We start from the raw sequence: 22,436 nt of genomic DNA on the forward strand, positions 1-22,436 counted from the left end.
TCCTTCGCCTGGGCCTGAGTTTTCTAGCTCATGCAGTAGGTTGAAGGGGATTCTCAGCAGGGCCAGAATAGACAGTGATGGGCGGGGCCTGAGTCGCTTGAAGGGGCGGGGCTTGGGCCGGAGGGGAGGGACCTGCAAACTTTCCACATTCACTCAGGCAGTGGGGCACCCGGCTTCGGTTTCTCTGACTAGGCTGGGCCTAGATTTGCTGCCAGTGTCTGATGGAGTCTGACCTGTTTCTCCAAATGCTTTCACCCAGGTAGCCAGGCCTGGTTTCCTGGGAGCAATGGGTTTCCGTTTATCGTGTGCCATGATCGGAATGGATGGGCCTCAGTTTCTTCTGTGCAGTGCTTGGGTTGTCCTGCCTCAGTTTTCACTATGTAGTACCCCAGTGACCGTGCCTCAGTTTCGCTGCCTGTGCTTTGACGAAGCCCCTCTCGGTTCCCTGCCCCCTCCCCGTACCCGCAGGCCAGCACCGCCGCCATGATGTGCGAGGTGATGCCCACCATCAGCGAGGATGGCCGGCGGGGTTCGGCGCTGGGCCCGGACGAGGCGGGCGGCGAACTGGAGCGCCTCATGGTCACGATGCTCACGGAGCGCGAGCGCCTGCTCGAGACGCTGCGCGAGGCGCAGGACGGACTGGCTACGGCGCAGTTGCGGCTGCGCGAGCTGGGCCACGAAAAGGACTCGCTGCAGCGCCAGCTCAGCATCGCGCTGCCCCAGGTCTGGGCGGGGCCGGGGCGGGGCCTGAGGGAGGCGGGGCCTGGACTCGCGAAGGCACAGGGAGGGCGGTCCGGAAGGGGCGGGACTTGGCACTTGGAAGAGGGAGTGGCTTGCCGGTGATGGGCGGGGCCTGAGCCGCTTGAAGGGGCGGGACTTGGCAGAGAGGGGTGGAGCCTCCAAACCTCCCAGTCCTATGGAATGAGGGAGATGGGGAAAAGGATTGATCTGATTGTCCGATCCTGCCTACATCTGGATAGGAGTTTGCGGCTCTGACGAAGGAGCTGAACTTGTGTCGGGAGCAGCTACTGGAACGGGAGGAAGAAATTGCGGAGCTGAAGGCAGAGCGGAACAATACTCGGGTGAGGGGTCTTGGGGCGGGACCTAAGTGAGGTGGGCGGGGCCTTGGGTGTTGCAGCCTGACCCATTTTTTCCCCTCTATTTCGCCTTCCTTTCTTCTCCCTGCTCCTACAACTTGGCGGCTCTCCTCTGGTCCCCTCCTTCCTTCATGTCCCCTCCCCTATCTCCATAACTGTTCTCGTTTCCTGCACCACTCCTTCCCTGACCTGACCCCACCTCTGTCATCCCTCTCTTTTCCTGACCTGTCTCTCTCCATACCACTTTGCTGGGCTCCACCTCTTCCATGTGTCCGCCCCACCTGTCTGAATCCTCTTCCTTCACTCTGCCTCTCTTCCCTTGACACTTTTCCTTGGCCCGGTGCCCTATCTCTGTAGCTTCTCCTAGAACACCTGGAGTGCCTGGTGTCCAGGCACGAGAGGTCACTGCGTATGACTGTGGTAAAGCGCCAGGCCCAGTCCCCGGGAGGGGTCTCTTCCGAGGTGGAGGTACTCAAGGCTCTAAAATCCCTCTTCGAGCACCACAAGGCCCTGGATGAGAAGGTATGAGAATTGGAAGAGCCTGGTTGTAGAACAGAAACTCGTGGTTGGCTGGGGCTGTGTTGAACGGCAGAAATTCTGGCTGTGATTGGTTGGGGATGGCCCAAGTGGGAAGAATGTTGACTGTAATTGACTGAGACAGGCTATGCAGACTGGGACCTGAGTGGCTGATAATAGAAAAATGTAATAGGATGGGGGATACCAGCGGGTGAGGCTGCCTTGGTAGCTAGTTGGGGATGCACACATACTGTAAATAGAGGAATGCTAATGTCGCCCTATCAAGTCCATCCCAAAGGTGTTCTGCATCAACTGTCCTCGATCAGGTCTGATCTCCATCTCACACTGTCTTGCCCCCAACCCCAGGTCCGCGAGCGGCTGCGAATGGCGCTGGAGCGGGTGGCAGTGCTAGAGGAAGAGTTGGAGCTGAGCAATCAGGAGGTGGGGGCGTGACCAAGAAGGAGAGGGACTAATGAACTACCAATGGGGTGGAACTGATTGGGTGGGTCCTAGAATCTGTTGGGAGCAGGACTAGGGCAGAAGACCAATGGGGTGGGACTATGGAGAAAACCAGTGAGGCTCCTAAGGAGAAACTCATTGGGCAGGACTAAGGGGAGTACCGCCCTGTGACAGTGAGACTAAGGTGAGAACCAGGGCTGGGGCTAAGGGAAAGAACTGACTATGGAGGAAATGGTTGGGTGGGGAAAGTCAGGACACCTCCACAAGGAAGCTAATATTAAGAATAAGGGTGGACTTCCTCTCTGGTGGGGGGGCTAAGGAGACATATAATGACGGCACAGGGTCTAAGGGTAGACTATGGGATAAGGGTGGCCTCAGCAGGACCAGTGCCAGTGGGAAGTAGAAACGGGGTTTCTAGGACCTCCTTTGCCCTGATCTCCCTTTCCCATTGCCAGACTCTGAGCCTTCGAGAGCAGCTGTCTAGGCGCCGGTCAGGGCTAGAGGAGCCCGGCAAGGATGGGGATGGGCAGGTAAGAGGTGGAAGTCTTTCCTTCCCCTTGCTCTTCATTGGTCCTCCTCACTGTGATCCCACTCAGCCCCCCGACTTTGTGATGGTCCTTTTTTTTTATTGAAAGCAGCATTCCTATAAAGGCTTATGAGCGCTTTTTTTTTTTTTTTTTTTTAAAGAAGATGTTGGGGGTAGGAGTTTTTATTAATTAATTAATTTATTTTTGCTGTGTTGCGTCTTCATTTCTGTGTGAGGGCTTTCTCTAGTTGTGGCAAGCGGGGGCCACTCTTCATCGCGGTGCGCGGGCCTCTCACTATCGCGGCCTCTTGTTGCGGAGCACAGGCTCCAGACGCACAGGCTCAGCAGTCGTGGCTCACGGGCCCAGTTGCTCCGCGGCATGTGGGATCCTCCCAGACCAGGGCTCGAACCCGTGTCCCCTGCATTAGCAGGCAGACTCCCAACCACTGCGCCACCAGGGAAGCCCTGTGATGGTCCTTTTAATGTTTGGCACAATTCTCACTGACCCTAGGACATCTGAACGCCTCAGACCCTTACTGACCTTTGACCTCTGATTCAAGTCAGCTAGCTAACTTTCGTGACCTCCATGGCCCTTACTGATCTTTGATCCCCCTTCACCCCCATCAGTTTCCTCCTTGCATTCTCTATCTCTGTGTTCCCCACTCTGAGTTCGATCCCTTCCTCCCTCACTGTCCCCATTCCAGACTCTTGCCAACGGCCTGGGTCCTGGCGGGGATTCGAACCGGCGCACGGCAGAGCTGGAGGAGGCCCTGGAGCGGCAGCGGGCGGAGGTGTGCCAGCTGCGGGAGCGCCTGGCGGTGTTGTGCCGCCAGATGAGCCAGCTGGAGGAGGAGCTGGGCACGGCCCACCGCGAGCTGGGTAAGGCCGAGGAAGCTAACGCCAAGCTCCAGCGCGACCTCAAGGAGGTGAGGCCGGAGCCCCTGGTGGGCTGCCCTCTGTCCCTGCCCTCCCCTCCACCCTTCCTGTCCCCCTTTGCCCATAGTCACAGAACTCACGAATCTGGCTTCAGTCCACAAGCTGTGTGGACTCTTCTCCTCTCTGAGTCTCAGTTTCCTCACCTGATGGTATTTATGACCCTTGTCAGAGAGTTGGCACATATGGCACATACTTGGTAGTCACCCAGTATCTGGTTGTAGTTATTATGTTGTCATTGGGAAATTCTCTTGCACCTCTTAACTGAACTCCTTTGTCTGCATTTCACCCCATCCTGGCTGAGGTTCCTTGACCTTAACTCCCACGCTGCGGGGACTGCTGTGAAATGTAGGGCATGGATTCTTGAAAGCGCTGAATGAGAGAGAAGAGAGAGCACTTGAGTTTTCATCATCCACCGGGCTTTTACCTCGGATTTCAATTGTGGATGGCCCCAGGGCTTATTGGGAAGTGTGGTCCCACCACACCGGCTCCCAGGCCGGAGTCCTTCCCCCATGAGACCCTGGAGCACCTTCTCTGGTTTTCTAAGCATGCGCTACCCCAGGGGCTCTTGGGAGATGCTGCCTCCCAGGTGGAAGGGACTTTTGTTTCCTATGAGACCCTAGGGCACTCGCTCTGTGATTCTAAACCTGAGCTGTGTCAGAAGTTGCTGAAAAATCTAAGGCTTGGATTTTTGAGGCTAGTGGGCTAAGAAGAGTGGAGACATTCCATCTCATGGATCTTAGGTCATCCATATGAGGAGGGTGTAAGCCAGTACTGCCCCAGAAGTTTATGGGAGGTGCTGTACCGCCATTTTAACTATCAGGTGGCAGGGGATCTAATGTCGGCTATGCCTGGGAGCTCTCGGCAGGTGTGGTTCCATCATTCTGACACCCGGAGGGCAGGGGACTTCATTTCCCAGGATACCCTGGGGTGCCTGAACTGGGGTTCTAAGCCTAGGCTACCCCCACAGCCTTCTGGGAGCTGTAGTCCACGCGGCCCTCTGTCACCTCTGCAGGCGCTGGCGCAGCGGGAGGATATGGAGGAGCGGATCACAACGCTAGAGAAGCGCTACCTGAGTGCCCAGCGAGAGGCCACGTCTCTGCACGACGCCAATGACAAGTTGGAAAACGAGCTGGCCAGCAAGGAGTCGCTGTACCGGCAGGTGGGAGCACGGCCGAGGAGGGGCGGTGGGGGCGAGGCCGTGGCCAGTTTGACCTAGCTCCTCCCTTCTCCCTGTCTGTGTCCCCCAGAGTGAAGAGAAGAGCCGTCAGCTGGCCGAGTGGCTGGACGACGCTAAGCAGAAGCTGCAGCAGACGCTGCAGAAGGCGGAGACCTTGCCGGAGATAGAGGCCCAGCTGGCCCAGCGAGTGGCAGCGCTCAACAAGGTGAAGGGTGCCCTGGGGCGGCGCCTTGAGTCTCTGGGGCAAAGGGGCAGGGCTTGGAGGAGGCAGGGCCTGAGTCTGGAGGGGTAGGAGACCCACAGCCCGAATTCTGCTGAAAAGGGTAGGGCCTGGGGTCTAGGGAAGGGACGTGACTTGGGATGGTTGAAGGGCCTGGAGGCTTGGTGGGGGGTGGTGCTCTCTAGTTGGGACTGAACAGATGGGGAGAACAAGAACTGAGAAGGGGACAGGGCCTGGAGACTAGAGGAGAGGGCAGGGCTTGAATCACAAGTGCAGGGTCTGGAGTCCCGTGGGGGATCATCCTGGGGCCTGGAAGCCAGCCTTGGAGGAGGTGGGGCCTGGAAGCCAGCCTTGGAGGAGGTGGGGCCTGGAGGCTGACTGCATCCTAGTGGGACAAAGTCAGATGCCATGGGTTCCATCCTCTAGGCTGAGGAACGTCATGGGAATTTTGAGGAGAGGCTTCGGCAGCTGGAGGCCCAGTTGGAGGAGAAGAACCAGGAGCTGCAGCGGGTGAGGAGGCTTTGAGGCTTGGGGGATACGCCTGGGTGAGGGGGCTGTGCCGGGGCGCGGGAGCTCAGAGCAGGGACAGCGCTTGGGGCTTGAGCACCTCTGCTCTGTTCTCCTCTGGGCAGGCCCGGCAGCGGGAGAAGATGAACGACGACCACAATAAGCGGCTGTCCGAGACAGTGGATAAGCTGCTGAGTGAGTCCAACGAACGGTTGCAGCTTCATCTCAAGGAGCGCATGGGGGCGCTGGAGGAGAAGGTGGGCCCCAACCTAGGATTCCAATAAGCTGGAATCTTGGGGCCCCAGACCTTTCCCCAAACAGTTATCTGAGATCTCCCCAAATCTGGGCATCCTGAATTTGAAATTGAAGACTACTCGGTTGCTGGGACCACCACACTTTCACCTAGTTTAAACACCCTAGAGCTGAATTCTGGGGCACCCACAGCCTGAATTCTTGGCTTTTGCCCAAGCCTCTAATCCTATGGACCCTCAAACTCTAAATCCATGGAAATCTCACAGGACACTGCATTTTGGGCTCCCAGGGACTCCCTGCCTTAGCAGCATCTTCGGCTCCACAACCCTCTCCCCATGCAGCTCACCATTCAAGCCCACCTCATTCCCCCTGGGGTCCCCTCAGGCCTGTCTCTGCACACTGGAGGCTGCTTCCAGATTCCGCCCCCTCACTGCCCCCCTGCCCCCCACAGAACTCACTAAGCGAGGAGATCGCCAACATGAAGAAGCTTCAGGATGAGCTGCTGCTCAACAAGGTAGGGAGGGGGCTGGGGGGGGTGGGCCTTGGGGGTGAGGGCCAGGGAAATGGAGCAGGCATTGCTGGGGTTGGAATCAGCCTGGCTGGGAGGGGCTGATACTCAGTGGGGGGGAGGGGGCAGATTCTGACCTGACATCTCCAACCTCCTCCCCCCAGGAGCAGCTCTTGGCAGAGATGGAGCGGATGCAGATGGAGATTGACCAGCTGCGGGGGAGGCCACCATCCTCCTACTCCAGGTGACAGTAATCTTCCTGTCCCACCTCTGCCCATGGAGCCCCCTTGGCCAAGCACATCCCTTCTGATACGAAGTCTCCCTCACCCCACTTCCTGTCCTCCTGAGACTTCCACTGGTTCCTTTTATTTTTGACCCCTGACTTCATGACCTCTGACCCCAGACCCTTTTTCCTGACCTTTGACTTCAGATCCATCTCCCAATCCTCTGACCCCAAGCCCTTCCCCATGACCACTCACCTCTGTTTCCTTTTCCTGACCGCTTGGTCTCTGGCTGCCCTCTCTATGCCCACAGATCTCTCCCTGGCAGCGCCCTGGAGCTCCGTTACTCCCAGGCACCCACGTTACCTTCTGGTGCCCACCTGGACCCCTATGGGGCTGGCAGTGGCCGGGCAAGCAAGAGGGGTCGCTGGTCAGGGGTCAAAGATGAGCCCTCTAAGGTCAGCAGCCACTTCTGGGGCCTGGACTGATCAGGGCTTGGGAGGGCAGCAGTAGGAGGTGGAGCCCAACATGCAGGGCTCTGGGAGGGGACTGAGTTGAGAAGCAAGGTCTTCTGGACCCACACTGTCTTCTCTTCTTCTTCCGTCATCCCCACTTGCCCCGATGGCTCTTCACGTGGATGTCCTGCTGCCTGGTGAGAACTTTAGAGGAACGATGAGGTGGGAAGAGGGGTGGGTTTGGGGGGATGGTATGCAGGGTGTAGAATCCTAGAATGGATGGAGCCAAGTGAAGAAAGGAAGTGGGCTGGGTCAAAGGAAACAGTGGAATCAGGGGAGAGGGCAGAGTCATGGGTGGTCAAGAAGAAGGACCCACCAAGAGAGAAAGCTGGGCTGGGAAAAGTGGGGGGGGCTGGGTCACATGGTGAGGGCAGTCAGTGTCAGGGGACATGGGCAGGGTTATAGAGGGTAGGCAAGGTCAGGATAGGTGAGGGAAGACCCAGCACCTACCTCGGCCCTTGTCCACCTGGCATCTCTCTGTCTCCACACAGAGATAGGAGTGGGAGCGGTCTGCCCCTGCGGGGTCCGTGCCACCTCCATTCCCTGGGGAGCTGGATGGCTCAGATGAGGAGGAGGCGGAGGGGATGTTTGGAGCTGAGTTGCTATCTCCCAGTGGGCAGGCTGATGTGCAGACACTGGCCATCATGCTTCAGGAGCAGCTGGAGGCCATCAACAAAGAGATCAAGTGAGCACTGGCCCAGTTCTTCCCCGCCCTGCCTGAGCTTAGCCCAAGGCCCCTCTGGCTCTGGAGACTGATCTGCACACCTAAGCCCAAGTCCTTTCCTAAACACCCTCAAGGAATTCTTCCAGCCCAACACTATCCAGGAATCCCTGAGGAAATACCAAGAAGTCTCCTATGTGCTATACATACATTACACACACCCCGGCCGGTACTCACAATTTCCCAATATACACAAGACTGCATCCCCAAATGCCAAAATTCACAATCCAATCCATCAAGAATCCTCCATTACATCATGGCTTTCATGGCTTCACGCAACAGTTACCCAGAGACTCCCAGTACCCTACGAATCTCAACACAACACAAGGTCCCCCAGTCCAAAACACCTTGAGAACCTCAACTCTAGATAACAAGAATTTCTACCTAATATAACAACGATCCTCAATTTATTAAGAAACCCCATCACATAAAGTCTACCCTGATTCCTCAGAAATTGCCCTATTTAACAATTCTCTAATAAAACTAAAACACTTTCCATGGGCCCCAGCAAACGTATCAACATGACCATCATCTTCCATTCAAACTTGTTGTGACTTGAGACAGTGACTCTCACCAAATGTCTCTATGACCTTCCCAGATCCTAGGTTGACCTCAGAGTCCCTGATCTCACTCTGCTCTTATTATGAGCTTGCTCTTGCTGTCCTCCTTGGAACTTGACCTCTTGCCCATAGTAATCCATTTATGCCTTTCCATAACCACTTGTTTATCATCAGTAGTCCTGATGCAGATCCTGATCATCCTGTCATCCCTAATCTCTCCATGACCTCCTGAGCCTATCATGATCCCTTGACTCCCCTTGAACCTGTGAGGCCGTCAGGGATCCACCAAGACCCTCTAATCTCATTGTCCCTTCCTCAGAGTTATTTTTGCTCCGCCAAGCCTTCCTGGCCCATTGGGATCCCCCATCTCCCTCTACTATTGTCTGCCTGAGTCCTCTCACCCCATCTCCCCCTTTTCCTCCTCAGGTTAATCCAAGAGGAGAAGGAGACAACAGAACAGAGGGCAGAAGAGCTGGAGAGCCGGGTGTCTGGCTCGGGCCTGGACTCACTGGGCCGCTACCGCAGTAGCTGCTCACTGCCCCCCTCCCTCACCACCTCTACCCTTGCCAGCCCCTCCCCTCCCAGCTCTGGCCACTCAACACCCCGTCTGGCACCCCCTAGCCCTGCCCGTGAGGGCACCGACAAAGCTGTGAGTATTCTTAAGTCTCCTCAGCTTGGTGGTGGTGGTGGGAGGTCATAAACAGGGCTCCCTAACAAAAAGCAACAATGACCAACACACCAGTGATTTTCAAAAGCAACCTTAGCTTTCCCTAAAAGTTCCAACTCAAAGGGCAAATGGGAGGGCACTGGGTTCCTGAACCCTAACTTGTACTTTAGTCAGATCTGATCTACTTTTACCTGTTTTATGCATTAAGTTTCCACATAGGATTTTTATTGTTTTTTATTTTTTTGGCCATGCCATGCAGCTTGAGGGATTTTATTTCCCCCACCAGGGATCGAACCCTGGGCCCTGTCAGTGAGAGCACCAAGTCCTAACTACTGGATGGCCAGGGAATTCCCACTGCATAGGATTTTTAGAAAAATGTCTCTGTGACCAAATATACATTTGAGAACTACCAATAGGTCCTCAGAATTGACCTTTGAGGGAGGCACGATATCTATATGCCCTATTTTATTGCCTTAAACTCAGATTTCCTACCTTCAGAACCTGTAACTAACTCATTAGCTTTCCTTGAGGCTGAGCAGATCCCACTCCTGACACCAGAAGCTAAGACAGTATAAATATGGGCTTATCAAGCTCCAGGGCGACTGCAGTTATTGCCTTTATATCTCTGCAACTCACCCGCACTTAATCTAGGCTATCTTTAGAAGTGGTTCCCCAAATCAGGGGTATCCCAGACACCTTGTAGACATCCCAACTAATAAGCCCCCAACATGATCCCTCCGATTCAATATAGCATCTCTGCCTCTCTGTCTCCAGAATCACGCCCCCAAGGAGGAAGCTGGGGCTCCACGAATGGAGGGACCAGCAATCCCAGGAGACACCCCACCTCCCACTCCTCGTTCTGCCCGCCTTGAGAGAATGACCCAGGCCTTGGCACTGCAGGCGGGATCCCTGGAAGATGGAGGGCCCTCACGGGGAAGGTCAGTAAGAATAAGGGATGGGATAGGGAGGGACTTGCTTGGGAGGAGGCGGTGGGAGTGGACAAAGACTTGGGATGAGAGGAGGCATCCCAGATGGGATCTATCTGTCCTGCTTACCCAGTGAGGGCACCCCAGATTCCCTGCACAAAGCTCCCAAGAAGAAGAGCATCAAGTCATCCATAGGCCGTCTCTTTGGCAAGAAGGAGAAGGGGCGAATGGGACCACCAGGTCGGGACAGCTCTTCTCTGGGTGAGTCCCCTGATTCCCTCTCTCCCTTCCTTTCCTCCTTCCTTCTTCTTTACATATTCATTTGACGTACAATCCTGTCTTCATTCATTTGGTAATTCATTTAGAACACTGGAACCTTGGCAGAGGTAGAGGGGAGGAGAAGGGACAAGGAGAGGGCACTCTGAGGCCTGCCTGAGTGACTGGTGGGCAAATGAATCTGTTATGTTATTTTTTAAATAGAGAAATATTTTAAAAAATAAACCTATTTTTTAAATAGAGAAAGAGGGAGGAGCATCCTAAAGGCAGGGCATCTGATGGGCTGGAGCCTGCTTGTCTGGTTTGTGAAATCCAAGTTAGTTAAATTTTCAGGAATTTTATGAGCTGCTTTGACATCACATTGGTAGTTTGAAATTGGTGGGATTATTTACACCATGGAAATTGGCATATGCTACAAATCAGGAAATACCTTCTCCTTCCCCAGGGAGCCAGTTGTTAAATATTTACCAGCACACCACTGCCAGCTTACCAAGGCCAGCCCAGTGAATCCAGCCCTATTTTGGGGATTTCTCCAATTCCTTGCCTAGGAGGTGACATTGGTCCCCGTCTGGTTTTATCACTCCCTCTGTGTGGCCGCATTTACTAATCCCTCTGGGCCTCTGCTTTCCTGGCATCCTTCTCAACCCCCCAGCATCAAAGATTCTGCCTCCCCTTTGAGACTCTCCAAATTTTGGCCCCTCCCTGCCTCCAGCTGGAACACCCTCAGACGAGACATTGGCCACTGACCCTCTGGGGCTAGCCAAGCTGACAGGCCCAGGAGACAAGGACCGAAGGAACAAGAGGAAGTGAGTGTGGGTGTGTGGTGTGGAGGTGGGGAGGGTTGGTCATAAGTGAGAAGAAAATTCTGGGAGGGGGTGTCCAAGATCCTGAACTTGCTTGCCTGGGAACTTGGGAACCCCTAGAGTTTTTCTTTTCTTTTTTTTCCCCTTTTCTCTTGATTAGTGTGGATGTGTTGGGGGGAGGGAAGGTGGATTACAAAGACTCGCATGTATTTTTTTTAGCCTTCTGTCATGTTTTTTACATTCATAAAAATTGCTTTGGTGGGGGGATGCGGTTGGTGAAGGGGGCCATGCAAGAGGACTAGGTGTCTCTGCCCCTGAGATCTCCTGCCCTGGCCCCTTCTCCCCAGGCATGAACTTCTGGAAGAGGCCTGCCGTCAGGGCCTGCCTTTTGCTGCCTGGGATGGGCCCACTGTGGTCTCCTGGCTAGAGGTACTGGGGCCCAGAAACGTCCTGACTCTTTATCCCCAACTGATCTGAGAACCCCACCCTTAGGGCTGGCCGGGTCCACCTAGTACCATCCTCCTAACTCAGAGGTGGCGGTGGAGAGGAGTTGGGTGGGGGGAGGCCCTGGGAGGGGTCAGGCTTCTTGCAGATCTTCCTGTTGCTCTTTTTCCTTTTCCCCTCACCCCTGTCCTTCTGGCCATGCCCACCTTGGTCCTGTTGTCTCTCTCTCTCTCTGTGTCTCTATTTTCCTGCCTCTCTCCCCATCTCTGTGCTTTTGTCATTCCCCGTATTTCTTCCCATGTCTATGTCTTTTGCTCCTTTCTCTCCCCATCTCTGCCTCTCATCTCTGTGTGTCTCTCCCCATCTCTCTCTTTCCCCTCTGACTCTGGTATTACGCTTCTCTGACTCTCCTCCTTTGTTTTCCTGTGTCTCCCTCTGACCCTCGCATCTCTTTGCCTTGCCCTCCTCTCACTGCTTTCTCATGTCTTTCTGTTTCTCCCCCATTTGCCTTTCCCCATCTCTCTGTCTCCCTCTCTTCCTTTCTTTCTCTCCCTCTCCCATTTCTCCCGTTTCTCCTCCTGTATGTCTCTGTCTCTCTGTCTCATTTTTTCCCCATTTCTCCCTTCCTCCCTCTGGCCCAGCTGTGGGTAGGCATGCCTGCGTGGTATGTGGCCGCCTGCCGGGCCAATGTCAAGAGTGGTGCCATCATGGCCAACTTGTCAGACACGGAGATCCAGCGCGAGATCGGCATCAGCAACCCACTGCACCGGCTCAAGCTGCGCCTGGCTATCCAGGAGATGGTCTCACTCACCTCACCCTCTGCTCCTGCCTCCTCCCGCACTGTGAGTGTCCAGGGGCCAATCCCAGCCCTTGCTGTCTCAAGGCCCCGCCTAGTGTCCTCAGAGTAGCCAATCCTGGGCCCGCTCACTCCAGCTCTGTCTGATACACCCTGCTCCCCACAGTTTCTCACCTGGATTATCTCTTGAGAGTGGGGTCTCCCTTCAGGTCCCTCTGCCTCCCCTCAGGCTGTTTTACACACTGCAGCCAGAGGGATCCCATCCCGGAGAAAAAGCCAAATTCATACGGTTCTCTTCAGGGCCCTTGATGAGGGGCCCCTACCCCCCCCCCTTTTCTACTCTGCTTCTTGGCCCTTGCTGCTCCCTTTCCTAGGAGCACCCCTCCCTCTTTTTCCCCCAAGGCTGGCTCCTGCTCATCCTTGAAGTCTCAGCTCAAATGTCACCACCTCCAAGAAGCCTCCCTAACTCAACAGCTAAACTAGTACCGGCCCCATCACCCCAACACATGAACACCTATTTTTTTCCCCATAGCACATACTGACTTCTAAAATTTTATCATTTTGTTCCATACAGAAAATTATGTGTTCCCATGCCTAATTCGGCTCCTCCAGGAACACGACCCCCTTCCCCTCCCCTGTTCAGAGGCCCTCTCTCAACCTCTGTAACACCCCTCGCCCCTCAGTCCACAGGAAACGTGTGGATGACACATGAAGAGATGGAGTCCCTTACCGCGACGACCAAGCCTGTGAGTGCCCCCTGCCGGTGGCCTTGGGGTGGCACTAAATTTCCCTCGGGAGGAGGGGGTGGCAGATGAATCTGTGGCTGTCTGTCCGTCTGTTCGTCCCTCCCGCCCTCCTCCGCCTGCCCCTTAACCCACCCCTTCTCTCCCCTCTTCCCATTAACTGGTCAGGAGACCAAGGAGATCAGCTGGGAGCAGGTAGGGGGCGCGGGGCGGGCCGTGGGCGCATGAACAGGCTGTGCACGCTGCATGGACGCCCCTCCTTCTCCGAGCCCCGTCCCTCCCCTCGCCGGAGCATTCCATCCTCACCGCCGGAGGGGGGCGCTGCGCGGAGCTCAGCTCTTGGTGGGGGTCGGCGTAGAAGCCCGGCTATTCCACTGTTAGTGGTGCACGGATCATTCCATTATGCTGGGTTGCGGGGGCTCCAGGGGCTGTTTCATTGCTCTAACTAGAGGGAGGTGCTGAGCAGCTCTTTTCCCTAGAAAAGAGGGAAGTGGGATTGTTCCACTGTACTGGGGTGAAAAGGGAAAGCATCTGGGGCGGGGGGCGGCAGGTCAGGGTGAGAAGTTGGGGAGAAGGAGCTACATTTTGTTCTCAAGAGGGGAGCGGGATGACCTCACCTGAGACAGAGGAGCTATGCTGGGTCTTTGTTCCCCAGCAAGGGGGAAGGTATGGATTATTTCCTTATGCTAAGAGGAGTGAAGGATTTGGGGTTGATCCAGAATATTGTCCTGGGCCAGATATAGCTAGACCAGTATTTGGGGGACAGTGCAAGAGTGGTGGATAGATCCATTATCCTTTGTTGGGGAGAGAGCTACATTGGAAGAATCCGTTGTGCTGACTTGGGGGAGTAGTGATGTTGGACTGATCCGTTGTTCTGAGTTGGGACAACTTTAGACTAGAGCTTCTTAAACTTTAATGTACAGTTCAGATCACCTGAGAATCTTGTGAGAATGCAAATTTTGATTCAGTAGCCTAGGGTCTGAGATTCTGCAATTCCAGCAAGTTCACAAGTGATGATAATGCTGTGGGTCCAAGGACCACACTTTGAGTAGACAAGGGTCTATGCTGTCATAATGAAGGAAAGGGAGACAATTTTGGGTTTTCCATTGTCCTGAGCAGAGACTGGCCATTGTCCTGCTATGGGATGGAGAAAGAACAACCTCGGATCTGGGGGAGGGGGGTTGGACTATACCCTTTCATACATACATGGGAAGGGGTCAGAGGGCCTGACTCCTCCCCCACCTGCCCATGGCCCCAGATCCTGGCATATGGCGACATGAACCATGAATGGGTGGGGAACGACTGGCTGCCCAGCCTGGGGCTGCCCCAGTACCGCAGCTACTTCATGGAGTCGCTGGTGGATGCCCGGATGTTAGATCATCTTAACAAGAAGGAGCTCCGGGGCCAACTCAAGATGGTGGACAGCTTCCACAGGTGGGGGTCGCCTGGCCCACGGTGGCAGTCCAAGGGGGGAAGCCCCACTTCCAGAGAGTCTTTGGCAAATAGGACCGGTGATGGGGAATTCCTTGGACTATCTTTGGTCCTCTAGCCCTGATTGTCAGGCAATCCAGACTCCTGTGCCCCTTCCACCTATAAGAAGGCCCACTAGGAAAAGCCCAAGTCCTGAGACAGCTTAGCTAGTTGACCCCATACCCCTTACAGGTTGGCTAATAGGAACTGCTTTTTGAAAATATGGCAACTCCTGGGAAGGTCAGCAATCAGAAGAACAGATCCAATGGAGCAATTCCCCAACCTCTGCCGGAAGACCACAGACGACGGGGAAAGCCCAATAGGAGTAACAGTCATTGGGGTATGAGGGCTCATCTGTAACTCCACTATCTCTGCTACTCAGGGTGAGTCTGCATTACGGGATCATGTGCCTGAAACGGCTCAACTATGACCGGAAGGACTTGGAGCGGAGGCGGGAAGAGAGTCAGACCCAGATCCGAGGTGAGTAGAAAAGTGTAAACGTCCAGCTGGGAGCCAAGTTGGAGGGGTTTGGAGCAGTGCTGGAGGAGGCATAAATAGGGGAGGGGAGGGAGGCCAGGGAAGAGGGGGTGGGGCCAGCATAGGGGCGTGGCCAGGAAGTGGGAGTGGAGATATGGGATAAATTGGAAGGGCCTGGCCCCAGGAGGGGAGCAGCTGAGGGTCCCTTCTGTCCCCAGACGTGATGGTGTGGTCCAATGAGCGGGTCATGGGTTGGGTGTCCGGGCTGGGCCTGAAGGAATTCGCCACGAACCTCACGGAGAGCGGGGTGCACGGGGCGCTGCTCGCCCTGGACGAGACCTTCGACTACTCTGACCTGGCCTTGCTCCTGCAGATCCCCACACAGAATGCACAGGTGAGCTGCCGCTAGGCCCTGGGCATACTGGGCATCCCCACCTCACAGACTGCACGCTGCAACCCCTCTCCCACCTCTCCTCCCCAGGCCCGGCAGCTCTTGGAGAAGGAATTCAGCAACCTCATCTCCTTGGGCACAGACAGGCGGCTGGATGAGGTGGGCGCAGCAGCAGCATAAGAGACTCCACTCCCAGCGGCACCTCAGGGCTGGGAGCTGAAGGGGTGGGGCTTGACTTTGCCAGCGAGTCGTGGTTGGAGGAGGTGTCAGAAAGGGGGCGGGGTTAAAGGAGGGAAGGACCCGGAGAGGGGTGGAGTCAAATGAAGGGGCGGAGTCGGAACGCGGCCCTAGTCCCTCACTGGCTGCCGGGCCCCTATACCTAGGACAGTGCCAAGTCCTTCAGCCGCTCCCCATCCTGGCGCAAGATGTTCCGAGAGAAGGACCTCCGAGGAGTGACCCCTGACTCGGCTGAGATGCTGCCCCCCAACTTTCGTTCGGCCGCAGCAGGGGCCCTGGGCTCGCCGGGGCTCCCTCTCCGCAAGCTGCAGCCGGAAGGTAGGCGGATCCCAAACGCGACAGCCTCTCCTCTCCTCCCTTTCCTCGGCGGTAGGAACCTCCCTCTTCATGTTCTGAAATGGCCTAGTCCTTTCTCCCCCAACCATGACAAATGGACCGCTCCTATAAGCCAACCTCCTCAACCCCACCACACCCCCTTTCCAGGGTGGGAAATGAACTCGTCCAGTGGGATACTTTAAAGGAATCCAAGGCTATGGGAAAGGGGGGGAAACCGGCTTGGAGATAGGCGGTCGTTGTCATCTCGGGAGGAGAAATCCAAGGGAGGACGCTTGGGGTTGAGGATCGGAGAAATACTGAGGGAGGAAGTGGGCGTGTGTGTGTGTGTGTGTGTGTGTGTGTGTGCGTGCGCGCTTTCCAGGCTGAACCGCTGCTCACTCTCCCTCCAGGCCAGACTTCTGGGAGTTCCCGGGCAGACGGCGTTTCTGTCCGGACCTATTCCTGCTAGTGTACGCCTCCAGGTGAGGACTGTACTGGGCGCTCTTGGGGTTCTGGGCGGCACAATGGATCTTCACAGCTGCACGCACTGCCTGGCGTCAATGCAGGTGACCTCACTCGGACGGAAGAACCTTTCAGAGGCTGGGTTGTTTCCCCTCCTGCCCAGAGTATGGTCTCGCCGGGGAGAGCTTGCTGGGGAGCTCACGCCGCGGACTGGACCATCTGTACAGACAAGCGGGGAATGCTGGTCCCTGCCTCGCAGATGGACTGGGCCTGGACCAAACCACATGCACTGGACTGAGAGGGGGGAAGAAGAAGGCAGGAAGAAATCCCGCCCCAAACTTCCGCCTCCCTTTCCTCTACTTTGTAATTTATTGATCAGTTTCCGATGGGAGATGGATGCCCTTTCCCCGCGGGAAGGGGGCGGGGCTTCCCTCCCGGGCCGCATGCGGGGAGAGGCTGCCCCCTCCCCTTTCTTCCCAGTCGCGGGGCCCAAGTCGTCCTTCTTCGTCCGAAAGGAGGGGAGGGGGGACTCGCTGCTAAAAGCCTCGCCCTTTGTGCCACTCAGCCCTGCCCCGCGGCGTCCGGTCGCCGGTGCCTGGGGTCAGCCGCGGGCGGGGCTCCCTCTCCCCAGTGTCTCGTGTCCCCGAGGCCCCTCCGCCCCCCGTGCTGTGGCCGTGTCCGTGCCCCGGGGGGGGGTAGGGGGTGCAGAACTGCGCTCCCCGTTCCGCTCCAGCTCCGGGGTTTGCATGGGAGAATCCTCTTTCCACGATGCCGCTGGGCGACGTGGCGTGGGGAGAGGAAAGACGGTGGGGAGCCCTCGCCCCCGACTCTTGGTCGGCCTCCCTGCCCCAGGCGTCACTCAGTGATCACGGGTAAAGAGAACTGTTTCAAAAAGCTCCCGTGTTGACTGATTTATTTATCAGGACCTAGCAACCAACCACCTCGAGGAGTCGCGGCCCTTTCTCCCTCAGACCCCACCCGCGTTCCCCGGTGCCCAGAGGATCCAGACCCCAGGACTGACAATGAGGTTTCGGGGAGTACGTTTATTCAGAGAAATAAATATGGCCCGTGGAAAGGGGTTGGAGAGCCAGGGAGATGTATCTGCGCCGCAGCCGTGTGTCTGGGTTAGGGTTTCGGAGTTTCCAGCATGTCTGCCAGGGTTCTGGAGAGAAGGACGCAGAGGTTGGACAGCCGAAGTGTCCAAAGCTCACACCAGGGCGCTTAGAGATGGTTAACCTGCCCATTTCACCAAGGGGGGACTAGAGGCTCAGGGTTGTCCAAATAATTCATAGCGGGACAGCACCTTTCTAAACGGGGCCCTTAAACATCCCCCCTCCAGACACTTACTGGTACAGGGACGAGGAGAGATAGTCGACGTAGCTTCCTGTGGGAGAGAAGAGGCTTGAGGGGTACACCACGGGTGAAATTGGGGGCCACTTTTCACTCAGTCCAGGACCAGGACTAGCTCCGCCCCCTTTTCTGGATTCCTTCCCCCAAACTAATTCCTTCTACAGCGACTCCTTCCTTCCTCCTGGCTCTAAGTGTTCTAAGTACTCCCATTCTCCAATAGCCCCACCCCCCGCCGCGTCCTTCGAATTCCACTTGCTTTGGCCCCAACCTCTTGGTTCTAGGCTCACCCCTCAATCCGAACCTCTTAGGTTTTGGCACCTATCCCCAACCTTCCCTCTGCCCGGCCCCGCCCCTCCGTGCTCCTCCCGCTCGTCAGAGTCCCAGCCTTGGCCACGCCTCCGCACATAGCCACGCCCCACAACCTTCCAGCCCGCTCCTCAGGTCGGCTCCACCCACTAGGCCCCGCCCCTTCATCAGGTTTCTTCTGGGCCCCACCCATGCTTACCGGGAGTGCAGACAGTTTCGCAGACCAGCGGGCAGAGGTAGCAGAACTGGCAGTGCTGGGGGCGGGGGTGGGGACAGAGAATCAGCGGTACGAGGCGGTCAGGGGCGGAGTTAGGATGGGGCGTGGGCCGTACTTGGGCAGGAGGCTAGCTAGGTGGAGGTTAAGGTCAGAGGCAGGATCGGGTTTGGAGTCAAGGCTGCATCAGGGGTAAGGGGTTAGGTCAGTTTGAGGGCAGAGGATTTGGGGCTGGGGGTGCTCAGATGGTCCCGGGCCATCCGGAAACCTGGTGGATCCTTCAGTCTGGAAGAAGTCTCACCTGGCACTGGTCGCAGTGCTCTCCCATGTTCTCCTCATCACAGTGACAGTTCTCACATTCCGTGCATCGCTGGGGACCAGAGGAGCCTGGTTAGGCAGGGACGTTTTCCTCCACCCTACCCGCTGGACATATCCCCAACTTCTCAGCCTCATTACTTCTGACACTGAGCTCAGTATCATCCTCCAACCTGCTTAACCTGCTTCCCACCCCCTCATTTCCCTATTGCAAGGCGCCCCCGACGTCCCCTTGTCACTGTGGGCTGGACCCTTGGGTACTCTCTTCACCCCCTCTCTTCCTATTCTCCCCATAGCCTGTCAGTCTCCAGTCCTGTCCCACCTCCCTCGGCTCTGCCTTGAACCCTCCTCCCTGTCCCCACATCTGCAAGTGCAGCTCAGGCCTCACCCTCTCTTTCCTGGACCACTATCCCAGGCTCCTCCCCAGCCTCCTGGCCTCCAGTCTGTCCCCCACTTGGCCCCAGAAGTGTCTTTGTTTACTCAGGCCCGATGCTCAGGGCCCTCCCAAGGCACACCAGAGCCCAGGAACGAACTCTAGGAACAGCTTGGTGGATGGAGCTGGGTTGCGGACATACATTGCAGAAGGAGCAGTAGCCACACAGGGACCCTGGCTGGTAGTTCCCGTACTCCTGGGCATCCTGATGATCTGTGGGGACAAGAGGGCAACAGTGACCCAGGTTGACTCCGCTCCTCCCCACCCCTATCATCCAGTCAGATGACTTACCCATGTCCTCACCACTCTCTTCTTCACTGGAGGCACCTCCAGACACCTCCCTCCTGGCCAGCGGGTTGGGGATGATGGTGAAGGGGAGCTCATCCTCCTCCAGCCCCTCCTCCTCATCTTCTTCCTCCTGGTGGTCTTGGCTCAGTGGGACCCAAACCTCAGCTCTCTCTTCCCTCCTCTCCTCCTTCTCTTCTTCCTCCTCCTCTTCCTCCTCTTCTTCCTCCTCCTTCTGGCTCAGGCTGAGGCCATGACCTCCCTCCTTGTCTTCCTCATCCTCCTGGTCCAGGCTGCCATGGTGGGTACCTTCTCCTCCCTCCTCTGAACCTTCATCATCTTCTTCATGGGAGCTGTGATCCTCTTCTTTCTCTTCCTCTTCCTCCTCAGAATCACTCTCCCTTAAATGGCTTCTATCCTTTACTCCCATGTGTTCTGGGGACTGGTAGCTAGTCTCCTCTTTGATGGACCCTCTGTGGCCAGTCCCTTTATCTCTGTGGCTTTGCTGCCTGTGGCTGGGAGCCTGGTGGCCAAGCTTGGCAGAGGTGTCCTCATCTTCCTCCTTGGGGACTCCGTGGTGGTGATGGCCAGGGACTGCTCTTTCATATTCCTCTGGGAAGTCCTCCTCCTTAGCACTCTTGTGGCCTTGGGGTTGGTGGCTTGCAACATGGTGGCTGAACTTGACTGTGATCTCCTCCTCGTCCTCCTCCTCGTCGTCTCCAAGGCCATGGTGGGTATGTCTGGGAACCTGGTGCCAGTGTTCAGCGGACACATTCTCCTCCTCGTCCTCCTCCTCGTCGTCTCCAAGGCCATGGTGGGTATGTCTGGGAACCTGGTGCCAGTGTTCAGTGGACACATCCTCATCCTCATCTTCCTTGTCTCTGTGGCCTTGATGTCTGTGGCTAGGGATATGATGGTGGTGTTCATCTAAGACATCTTCATTGTCTTCCTTCCCATGGCCTTGACTCCTATGGGTCTGGTGTATGTACTCAGTGGAGACATCATCATCATCATCATCATCTTCTTCTTCTTCATGGCCTCGGTGTCTGTGGCTGGGGCCATGATGGTGGTGTTCATCTGAGACATCTTCATCCTTTTCCTTCCCATGGTCTCGCTGTCTGTGAACCTGGTGTCCATACTCAGTGGAGACATCTTCCTCTTCCTCTTCTTCATCCTCCTCTTCTCCATGGCCTCGGTGTACATGCCTGACGATATGATGGTGATGCCCACTGGACACAACTTCGTCTTCGTCCTCATCTTCATGGCCATGGCTCCTGGGGCTGGGGAAGGGGTGCCCGTGCTCAGCTGAATCATCCGCCTCTTCATTCCCATGGCTTCTGTGCCCACGGGCCTGCTGAGCATGCTCTGTATATTCCTCTTCACCAGAGATGTTTTCATCTCCCACCTTGTGGCCTTGGTACCTATGGTCTTGGGATTCTCTGGAGACATCTTCATCCTCTTCTCTGTGGTCTCCGTGGCCCCAGAAATGATGCCCACTCTCCGTGGAAACATCCTTGTTCTCATCTCCGTGGCCTCTATGGCTGTGCAGGGAGTGGCCAAACTTGCCCGACGCGTCCTCTGAGGGCTCCGAAGCTCCTGCATTGTTGTTCCAGTTGCTGGGCCCCGGACCAGCCCCTCTCAGCTGCTGGGTCACGGCGGTGGGGAGAAGCAGGCTGGCCACTGCAGCCCAGAGGAGAGAAGTGTGCAGCCATGACCCACAGTGGCCCATGGGGACAGACAGGCAGCAGAGCCTCTCCCAGGGCTGGCTCCCACTGTGGCTATGGCTATGTGGATGAATGTTGGGCTCCTTCTGCTTCTTTCTCCCTGTGTTGTTCCTTTGCTGTGTCTCTCTCGGCCTCTGCCCTCTGGCCCTCACAGCCAGGCCCTCTGAGGCAGTCTCCAGAGCCCCTTACCCTCCTCTCCGGCCCTCCCTCCCACTTCCCAGCCAATAGGGTCTCTCCCCTCCCCTCTCTGTGGCTAAATTTACTCTCAGCCCTGAGTTATTCTGGGTCAGTCCCCACCTGCCCCTCCCCTCCTGCTCCTCCTCCTCCCAGCTGGGGAGGGGGTGGATGAAGGGGTCTCTCCTTGGCCAGGAGAGGGGAACCAAGGGATTTGACTTTGTGTTGCCAACAAGTTCATGTTTGGCAGCTGCAAAGACAATGGCTAGATTTTTAGTAGGCCAATTTGGGGGGAGCCTGGGCCATGGGGGTGGGTAGCAGGAGGGATGTATCTGAGGGGAGAAACCCCTGCCAAGGAGGGACTGGGGGTTAGATTATGGGGAGTTTCTGGCCAGAATGGGCTACTTTGCTGAGAAGGTGGATGCCAATATGGAAGCCCTGGAATGGCGTGAAAGGAATTTTGCTCCAGCAAACGTACCCATGACCTCCTGTCCCTGGAACTCAGATCTGGGGGCAGGGGATGGCGCCAGGCCGGGGCTATAAATACAGCGAGGGGGGGCAAGGGGCTCAGGTTACCCAGGAGGCCACAGCTGTCCCTGTCAGAGAGCTGGCAGGAGACATGTGGCCCTGCCTGTCTGCATATCAATACCTCCCACTCCTCATCCTGTCACCGTCGCCCTCTCTCTTTGGGTTCCCATCCTTCTTTATGGGTCTCCCTCTCTCTGTCATTGTTTCTTCACCAGCTCTCTCTCTCAGGGTCCCTGTTGCCCCCCTCCTGAGGATTCTGTCCCCTTCTCCCTCTCACTCTGAGTGTCTGCCGCCCATTCAAACCTTTCTCTCTCTCTCCCTCTTTGGGTCAATGTAGCGCCCCCGCCAATCTCTGTTCCCCCTTTCTGATTCTCTGCCCCCACCTAAGTCTTTGTGTTTCCCGCCCCCTATCCCCCGACCTGGGTCAGTGTGCCCTCTCTCTCATCGCTGGCATTTCCTCTTTGCGTCTCTGTCCCCCTCTCCCTGGGTTCCTGTCCCCCTCCCCCTGGGTCCCTGCCCGCCTCTCTCTGGGTCCTGTCCAACCCTTTGCCCCGCCTCCCGCTCTACGCTTCTCCGAAACTCCCCGCCCCCCAGACCTGGCCCCGCCCCAGTCTGGGCTGGGAAGTGGCGGATCCGGTTTGTCCAGGGCGCATCTAGAACCCGGGTTTGTGGATCGAATGCCGGGAGTCGGATAGGTTGCGGTGGCTGCGGCAGCATGGTGGGTGCAGAGAAGGAGCAGGTACAGCGACCGGACCCGGGCCTGAGGGAACAGGGAGCTCGGGCCTGGCCTCCTGGTTTCCGGAGAGGAGGGTGCTTGAGACCCAGATTCTTGGGTCAGACAAAGGAAGGGGTTGCTGGGGGCCCGGACTCCAGGGTCCTTGGGGA

At 56.5% G+C, this 22,436-nt stretch overlaps 3 protein-coding genes across 5 annotated transcripts in view; 2 read left to right on the forward strand and 1 right to left on the reverse strand.

The window, feature by feature from the left end:
* The first annotated feature begins 478 nt into the window (after positions 1-478).
* Positions 479-16,405, forward strand: PPFIA3 (PTPRF interacting protein alpha 3). Of its 2 annotated transcripts, XM_082605728.1 has the most exons (28): positions 479-723; positions 981-1,082; positions 1,455-1,619; positions 1,980-2,054; positions 2,528-2,602; positions 3,303-3,524; positions 4,547-4,693; positions 4,782-4,916; positions 5,358-5,441; positions 5,564-5,695; positions 6,142-6,204; positions 6,363-6,442; positions 6,733-6,877; positions 7,432-7,619; positions 8,642-8,864; positions 9,657-9,820; positions 9,942-10,069; positions 10,797-10,890; positions 11,235-11,316; positions 11,973-12,173; positions 12,811-12,873; positions 14,129-14,304; positions 14,723-14,820; positions 15,036-15,211; positions 15,299-15,367; positions 15,592-15,763; positions 16,171-16,242; positions 16,327-16,405. In XM_082605728.1, the coding sequence occupies exons 1-27, from the start codon at positions 484-486 to the stop codon at positions 16,227-16,229; spliced, it is 3,558 nt and encodes a 1,185-aa protein (XP_082461854.1). In that variant the 5' UTR covers positions 479-483; the 3' UTR covers positions 16,230-16,242; positions 16,327-16,405. The 2 variants fall into 2 exon arrangements, with proteins under 2 accessions (XP_082461854.1, XP_082461853.1); XM_082605727.1 differs by having other exon boundaries at positions 16,171-16,339.
* An 840-nt stretch (positions 16,406-17,245) lies between these two features.
* On the reverse strand, positions 17,246-21,021 carry HRC (histidine rich calcium binding protein). Its single transcript, XM_082605729.1, has 6 exons — positions 19,132-21,021; positions 18,983-19,053; positions 18,394-18,462; positions 18,078-18,132; positions 17,570-17,606; positions 17,246-17,384 (listed from the first exon to the last, which is right to left on the reverse strand). The coding sequence occupies exons 1-6, from the start codon at positions 20,852-20,854 to the stop codon at positions 17,348-17,350; spliced, it is 1,992 nt and encodes a 663-aa protein (XP_082461855.1). The 5' UTR covers positions 20,855-21,021; the 3' UTR covers positions 17,246-17,347.
* Positions 21,022-22,160: 1,139 nt separating this feature from the next.
* The window catches only part of TRPM4 (transient receptor potential cation channel subfamily M member 4), a 35,511-nt gene continuing 35,235 nt past the window's right edge, over positions 22,161-22,436 (forward strand). The window contains exon 1 of one of the 2 annotated variants that reach the window (XM_082605725.1): positions 22,161-22,290. In XM_082605725.1, the coding sequence (XP_082461851.1) occupies positions 22,267-22,290 (24 nt within the window). In that variant the 5' untranslated portion in view covers positions 22,161-22,266. The remainder of the gene's footprint in view (positions 22,291-22,436) is intronic. The other variant, XM_082605726.1, reaches the window with a different exon arrangement.

This window comes from Mesoplodon mirus, assembly GCF_964341445.2.
Source record: "Mesoplodon mirus genome assembly, chromosome: 19".
Classification (NCBI taxonomy): Eukaryota; Metazoa; Chordata; class Mammalia; order Artiodactyla; family Ziphiidae; genus Mesoplodon; species Mesoplodon mirus.

What these genes read in the sequence shown, in the direction of transcription:
- PPFIA3 (XM_082605728.1), top strand. Translation starts at nt 484, where the DNA reads ATGATGTGCGAGGTGATGCCCACCATCAGCGAGGATGGCCGGCGGGGT. An exon ending in AGAACCAGGAGCTGCAGCGG is followed by an intron (nt 5,442 to 5,563) that starts GTGAGGAGGCTT and finishes TCCTCTGGGCAG; the next exon opens with GCCCGGCAGCGGGAGAAGAT. An exon ending in TCGGGACAGCTCTTCTCTGG is followed by an intron (nt 10,070 to 10,796) that starts GTGAGTCCCCTG and finishes CCCTGCCTCCAG; the next exon opens with CTGGAACACCCTCAGACGAG.
- HRC (XM_082605729.1), bottom strand. Translation starts at nt 20,854, where the DNA reads ATGGGCCACTGTGGGTCATGGCTGCACACTTCTCTCCTCTGGGCTGCA. An exon ending in AGCACTGCGACCAGTGCCAG is followed by an intron (nt 18,133 to 18,393) that starts GTGAGACTTCTT and finishes CCCCGCCCCCAG; the next exon opens with CACTGCCAGTTCTGCTACCT. An exon ending in CTCTCCTCGTCCCTGTACCA is followed by an intron (nt 17,385 to 17,569) that starts GTAAGTGTCTGG and finishes CCTTCTCTCCAG; the next exon opens with AACCCTGGCAGACATGCTGG.